At 36.9% G+C, this 7,834-nt stretch overlaps 1 protein-coding gene across 1 annotated transcript; it reads right to left on the bottom strand.

Moving 5' to 3' along the window:
* Nucleotides 1-2,491: 2,491 nt before the first annotated feature.
* LOC105806161 (puromycin-sensitive aminopeptidase-like) lies at nucleotides 2,492-6,300 on the bottom strand (the record flags this gene model as incomplete). Its single annotated transcript, XM_012639235.1, has 4 exons — nucleotides 2,492-2,643; nucleotides 3,072-3,176; nucleotides 4,020-4,184; nucleotides 6,191-6,300. Coding segments are annotated over 4 exons (452 nt in total), but the record flags the coding sequence as incomplete, so codon positions are not given.
* Nucleotides 6,301-7,834: the final 1,534 nt, after the last annotated feature.

Raw genomic sequence — 7,834 nt, forward strand, 5'->3', positions numbered from 1 at the left:
AAGAGAAAGGGAAGAGAGGGGTAGAGAAAAAAAAAAGTAAAAAGAAATAAATAAAAATTTTTAGAAATAGAAAAAGACTTTTATTAAGGATATAAACAAAGAAAATAGCCAGGTGTGACGGCTCATGCCAGTAATTCTAACATTTTGGGAGGCTGAGGTAGAAGGATCACTTGAGGCCAGGAGTTCAAGACCAGCCTGGGCAACATAGTGAGATGGTTTCTACAAAAAAAATAGAAAAAACCAGCCAGGTGTGGTGGCACGTGCCTGTAGTCCCAGCTACTGGAGAGGCTGAGGCAGGAAGATAGCTTGAGCCCAGGAGTTTGAGGTTGCAGTGTGCTATGATAATGCCACTGCAACTAGCTGGGGTGACAGATCCAGACCCTGTCTAAAATAAAGAAGAGAAAGAAGAGAAAAAGAAAGGAAGAAAGGAAAGAAAGGAAGAAAAGAAAGAAGAAAGAGAGAGAGAGAGAGAGAGAGAAAGAAAGAAAGAAAGAGAGAGAGAGAAAGAGACAAGATTGACTTCTGTACAGTTTTACAATGTGTTTGTGTTATAAGCTAAGTGTCAAAAGTCAAAGTTAAAAAAATTTTTAAAATGCATAAAGTAAAAAAGTTAAAGTAAGCTAGGATAACTTGCGAAAGAGAAAATATTTTTATAAGTTTAGTGTAGCCTAAGTGTACAGTGTTTATAAAGCCTACAGTAGTGAACAGTGATGTCCTAGGCCTTCACATGTACTCACCCCCCTCACTTACTGACTCACCCTGAACAACTTCCAGTACTGCAAGCACCATTCGTGGTCTAAGTGCTCTACACAGATGTAGCATTTTTTGTCTTTTACACTGTATTTTTACTGTACCTTTTTTACGTTTAGATACACAAACACTTACCACTGTGTTACAATTGTCTACAGCATTCAGTACAGTAATATACAGGTTTGTAGCCTAGGAGCAATAGGCTGTACCATATGGCTTAGGTGTGTAGTAGGTTATACCATTTAGGTTTGTGTACGTACATTCTACGATGTTCGCACAATGACAAAATTGCCTAAGGACACAAAGTACCCCCATCATTAAGCAACACATGACTGTATTTGCTTTAGAAAGATAACTCCAGCTTAGTGTAAGAGATGAAATTGAAGAGAGAGAGGTAAGGCAAGAAGCAGCAAGTTAGTAGACAACTGCTGAGTTTCTGTAGAGAGATGATGAAGGCATGAATTAAGAGAAGGGCTGTGAGGATAGAAAGAACTTCTACAAGAGGATGAAGATCATGAATGGTAACTGAAATATATTTGAACTGTCAATTGTCTTTCATAAATAACAAAAATGGAAATGGTTAAACGGTTGTTTAATCTTGTTATTCAGTGTGGTCCATAAACTAGAAGCACTGGATTCACCCAGGAGCTCAGGAATGCGGATCCTCAGGCCCCAGCCCAGCCCCTACTGATAAAACATTTTAAGACATCGAAGGTGGACATAAAATATATGTGTGTGTGTGTGTGTACGGTTTAAAAGCACAGGATTCTTTCCTCACATATCATACACATACACACACACACACACACACACACACGCAAAAGAGTTATAAAACTTTTAAGAGTATACTTTTCCCTAGCCCTGCTTTAAGGAATAGAATGTCTATGTTACAAACGAAGATGGAAATTTACAAGGGGGGGGTGTTGATAGTCAAAGTTACATAATGGCCTGAACAAAGAAGCAGATACTATATTCTTAATTCAAAGGCCATAAATACCTCAGGAACAACCCATGGTCAGGCCTCTCTGAACCTTTATCATTCTATTAGACACTAATGATATTACCACAAACCTTGTTTTTTAAACTACTTTTGTTAACTGAAGAATTCAAAACTCTAACCCTGGCTCTTTTTCATATTCAAGCAACACTTATACTTATATTCTTTCTTTTGACTCCAATATACAATAAATTATAGATCATCATATGCTAAAAATCTTAAGACTCCACTTCACTGAAACTCTGTAGTTCCACAAGTTCACTCACAAAATGGTTAATTTGCAGCTATATTAATGGCCAATTATCAATTTAGGGCAATAAAACCAACCAATCACCAAAAGAACAAGCTCTGGAAAGGTAAATGGAACTCTTCAGACTTTAAAGGGGCAAAACATTAAGTTACAGAAAGCAGAATATTGGAGGATGACCAAAGGCACAATGGGTCCTGATTCATATTGATCCAATGACTTACTACAGGTTGAGTATCTTTTATTCGGAACACTTGCTTCAAATTTTGGATTTTTGCAGATTTTGGAATATTTGCATTATACTTAGTGGTTAAGCATCCCTAATCCAAAAATCCAAAATCTGAAACGCTCCAATGAACATTTCCTTTAAGCATCACATCAGCACTCAAAATGTTTCAGATTTTGGAGCATTTTGAATTTTGGATTTTCAGATTATGGATACTCAACCTGCACATGGCTTCAAATAAGTCTACTTTACTTCCTATGAATTACGTGGAAATTAAGCATTTAAAACAAAATTAAATGTCCCACCCTGGATAGAGTGACAACATTTTCTCTCCATTTTTCTCTCAAGCTATTAAAGATTACCTGTGGCAGCATTCTTTTGTTGGAACTTGGTTAAATACATGTTCATTCCTTTCTTAAAGTCCTGAGAAAACACAATTTTTTAAATCCAGGAGAGTCAGATCTCAGAATTTATAGTATATTTATATATCAGTACTCAAAACCAAATTTACTCAAACACTAAAGTATCGGCTATACTGAAAAACACAAATCTCTCTGATGCCTACTGCCTTTTATTCAAGAATGCATACTCTTTGCCTTCTACTTTTGCTTTTAAGTTTGATGCCAGCCTCCCACTCCCATCCCCAAATATACTTGCACATCATTCATCTAAGAGACCATAGTAGTCAATTAAAAAGAACTGCAGTTCTCACTTTTTTCTCATTAAAATGGAATAAAGACAAGCCAAAAATTATCTAGGAACGTAATTCAAATAAAATCAGACATTTTTTCCATGCAAAACTCTATGATTTCACCACAAAAGAATGAAAGATTTTTTAAATTGCTTTTTACCTTATCCCCAATGTAGTCATGTAGCATTCGGATGACAGATGCACCTTTGCTATATGATATAGCATCAAATATCTCATCAACCTCAGATGGATGGCCCACACTGACCTGGCAGACAGTGTGATTCAGGGTTATGACAGGAAGCAGATAGCCTGTAATGCTGAATTACATAAAAAGCTTTCTAGGAAAACCCTTCTAACTTATATTTTTCTGCCTTTAACTCACTCATAATGTATAATGACACTCCTCAAAAGAATGTAATAGTTAATCCTAATAAAGTGGAGTATATAACATGATCCCTGTCATCCCTCACAGCCTGGGTTCCAGTCTTGACTTTGTTCTGCTAGGAGGCAAGTCACTAAATCTCTTTTTATTCTTGGGGGAACTAGGGGAAGCTGAGGAAGGATTGGAGAGATGAAAAACATTTGATTTCCTACACTAGTAGTAATTATTTACAATTCTATCGGACTCTAGTTAAATATGTCAAAGTAGGATTATAACTCTTGTCTTTTTGGACCCAAAATTTATACATATAAACTAACTGAGGTAAGAATAGGCTAGGCCAAGAGAATTCAAATATACACAAAAATAGATAAGGACAATAATAAAACACTATGTCCAGAATTTTCCTTGAAACCAACACAGTGTTACCCAACAGATAAGGTTTCTCCCATACTATTCAGCAAAAACATATTTAGTGAATGCTTATAGATACACAGCACCTGCTTCTACAAAGACCAAATTGTTTTACTGCATATCTTAAAAAGAAATGTTAACTAGAACTTGGTCTTATTAGCTTTTCAAGACTGGAAATATGAACTATAAAAACAAGTGAAATCACCCATGCAATTTTCTCCTTTTTTAAGAGTCCTAAGGATCTGTATAACAAATTAACTTATTTCATTGAAAATGAGAGCAGTCATAGGCCAATGGTTGGAAAATATGGCTCACTTCAATAGGATGGCTGTTATCTAAGGCGTCAAGTTCCTGGGCACGGGTATAATCAGCAGAAACAAACTGAGTCCAAATATCATATTCTGGGAAGCAGTGGTCTACACATAGATATTCGATCCAGGATGCAAAACCTTCATTTAACCAAAGATGAGTCCACCATTCCTAAAAACAAAAGATGGAAACACGTAAAGAAAACAACTATCATTTCACTAATTTTAAAAACTCACATGTCCCTTCTATTATACTCTAAAACTTACAACTTAATGAACTAAAATTCAATTAAAAACATTTAGTAGGCCAGGCGCGGTGGCTCACGCCTGTAATCCTAGCACTCTGGGAGGCCGAGGCGGGTGGATCATTTGAGCTCAGGAGTTCGAGACCAATACAGATCCTCAAAAAAAAAAAAAAAAAAAAAAAGAGGTCAGGTAAAGAGAAAACTACTTGTCAGCCTAAATGGACTGTCAATGTCAAGTTCGTTCAGTCATCTCCTACATAATAGCCTAGTCAAAACTGGAGAAAATAATGTGGTCACAATGGTAGGTCACAAAACCTACTACAAGTATTCTTTTCTACCAAACATCATCAGTTGTGTTCCCTAAACTGCCTTTACAAATTCTTCCAGCCAATCTAACTGAGAGGTCCTCCAATGTGCACATTTATTAGTAAATCCAATCATGTTTAAAGTTAAGATGTGGCTCTGGAAGGGTAACTGGCAAGCATCCACATTAAAATATTCCACATAGGCTGGGCGTGGTGGCTCACGCCTGCAACCCTAGCCACTCTGGGAGGCTGAGGCAAGAGGATCGCTTAAGGTCAGGAGTTCGAGACCAGCCTGAGCAAGAGTAAGACCCCGTCTCTACTAAAAGTAGAAAAATTACTCAGGTGTGGTGGCACATGCCTGTAATCCCAGCTACTTGGGAGGCTGAGGCAGAATGGCTTGAGCCCAGGAGTTTGAGGTTGCTGTGAGCTAGGCTGAGGCCATGGCACTCTAGCCCAGGAGACAGAGTGAGACTCTGTCTCAAAAAAAAAACCCAAAAAAAACAAAAAACATTCCACGTAAATTTGGGTGCATTTCGAGAGTACAAGGGCCAATTTAAATGTAACCTAGAATACTTCAAATGCAAAAAAGTAAATTTACTATCTTAGATTACCAGATTGAGAAATTATTTGTAAAACTTACTCAGTTTTATGAACAATATAGGACCACAAGGAAAAACATGTACAAAAAAAAAAATTTACGAATCCTCTTCCCTAAAAATGAACTGTAATTAATTCCCTATGCAGCTCATAAAACCATGGCAAAGAAATTTAAGACAATAATTTTGTAATTTCATATAATGAAACTGAGTTAAGATAAACTTTTTGGTAAGCATTAAAGGTTGATATGTAATTCTCAGTCCTGTTGGGGAATAACTCATTCTGAAGTACTCCACTTTGAATTCAGATAACAGTTCAACTAATGAGTGTAATTCTAATTAAAATCACACTGCTGGCCCGGCATGGTGGCTCACACCTGTAATCCTACCACTCTAGGAGGCCAAGGTGGGAGGATTGCTTGAGCTCAGAAGTTTGAGACCAGCCTGAACAAGAGTGAGACCCTGTCTCTACCAAAAATAGAAAAAAATTAGGCAGGTGTGGTGGCATACATCTGTATTCCCAGCTACTCAGGAGGCTGAGGCAGGAGGATCACTTGATCCCAGGAGTTTGAGCTTGCAGTGAGCTATGATGACGCCACTGCAATACAGCCTGGGCAACAGAGCAAGAGTCTGCCTCAAAAAAAAAAAAATCAAGAATCACACTGTCATTCAATCAACATTAAAGACCAATTTTACACAATGATATTATATATTATAAATGCGTGCTGAGTTTTACCAAATGCTTTTTCTGCATCTAATTGGGTGATTATGTGGTTCTTTCTACTTGATTCTGTTAATTAATGATTATGAATCAATACACTGATTTTTTTTTTAAATGTTAAACCAACATCTTGTTTTCTACTTTAAACATGTATAATTCTAATGATGTGGGGGCAAAGTCACTGAGAAAAAGAGTAAGAGGGCTGGTTTAAATGTCAGTACAACACTTAAAGTACAGAAAAGCAAATTTGGTAACACTGTACTGAATTTCATTTAATATCAGACAAATGGAAGGACTTTATATAAGTTTACCTGTTCAGCTTCCACATAAATGAGGGGGAATCCCATTTGTTTGGTCCAGGTATTCATCACTGCTGCTATAGGTTTACCACTAGCATTTTCTAAACTTTCCCAGAGATCCTCTAGAACATAAACACAAATAATGATAATCTAAAATGTTTACATTTTTATTTTCCTAAACAAACCAGAGAATAGCTCTTGACACCATAATGCTGACCAATTCTTTGGTTCTTTCAGGTTCAGGAAACAAAGAGTGGACCAAATTAATGTTCTCTTCACCCCCTCATACCACAACTAAGTAAATTCTATTATAAAAACCTGTCTTTTACTCTAAGATATACTTACTCATTCCAATTTATACGAAAAAATACAAATTAAAAGAGATCAGTTCAAACAAGAAGAAATAGAAACAAAGAAACAGAAACATATTCAAGATCACTACTAATTACTCACAAACTTAAAACCACTGTACCCATTCAATTAACTGAAGTTAAACAGCAATACATTGCAATACATATTATAATGGTGGCATGCACAGAGTAAAGGCACGTAAAGAAATATCCAAAGAAAATAAAAGCTTTACAAGAGGTGACTTTGCTCTGCATCTTGAAGATGAGTTCATTAGACAAACAAGGAGGAAAGGGGCATTCCAAGTAGCCAGAATAAATGATCTATGTACAAATAGGAAAGAATAAGACAGAAAATAGCAACAATAGAAATATGTTCAATAAGCTGAAGAATAGAGGGTACATGAGTGGGAGTAACAGGAGATGAGGCTATAAAAAAGTAGGCAGGGACTGAACTGTTTAAGACTGTACAGCTTACAAAGCAATACAGACTTTATCATGGAGGCAATGTACTATCTCAAGGTGTTTTTCAGTTTTTTTTTGTTTTTGTTTTTTAGACTGAGTCTTGCTGTGTTGCTGGGGCTATAGTGCAGGGGCATCATCATAGCTAGCTCACTGCAACCTCAAACTCCTGGCTCAAGCAATCCTCCTACCTCAGCCTCCCGAGTAGCTAGGACTACAGATGTGAGCCACCACACCTGGCTAATTTTTCTATTTCTAGTAGAGATAGGGTCTTGCTCTTAGTCAGCCTGGTCTGGAACTCCTGAGCTCAAGTGATCCTCCCACCTCAGCCTCCCAGAGTGATAGGATTATAGGTGTGAGCCACTGCACCTGGCCCACAAGTATTTTTCATCAGTAGGGTGATACAATTTGACACGGTTAACATGCTACATAATGATGTTTTGGTCAGGATCACATACACGCATACACGATGTTGATCCCTTTAGATTATAATGGAGCTGAAAAATTCCTATTGCCTAGTGACATTGTAGCTGTCATAATGTCACATCGTATGCATTACTTTACACTTTCATGTTTGTGGTGATGCCAGTATAAATAAACATACTGCACTGCCAGTCATATAAAAGTATAACACATACAATTATGTACGGAGTACATAATACTTGATAATGATAATAAATGACTGTTACTGGTGTAGCTATTTACTAACTATACTTGTTTTCAATTTTGCTGTATTATTTTATTTTTTTAATTTTTTTTTTTTGAGACAGAGTCTCACTGTGTTGCCCGGCCTAGAGTGGCATGGCGTCATCCTAGCTCACAGCAACCTCAAACTCCTGGGCTCAAG

The sequence above is a fragment of the Propithecus coquereli genome, unplaced genomic scaffold (assembly GCF_000956105.1).
Source record: "Propithecus coquereli isolate 6110/MARCELLA unplaced genomic scaffold, Pcoq_1.0 Scaffold13800, whole genome shotgun sequence".
Classification (NCBI taxonomy): domain Eukaryota; kingdom Metazoa; phylum Chordata; class Mammalia; order Primates; family Indriidae; genus Propithecus; species Propithecus coquereli.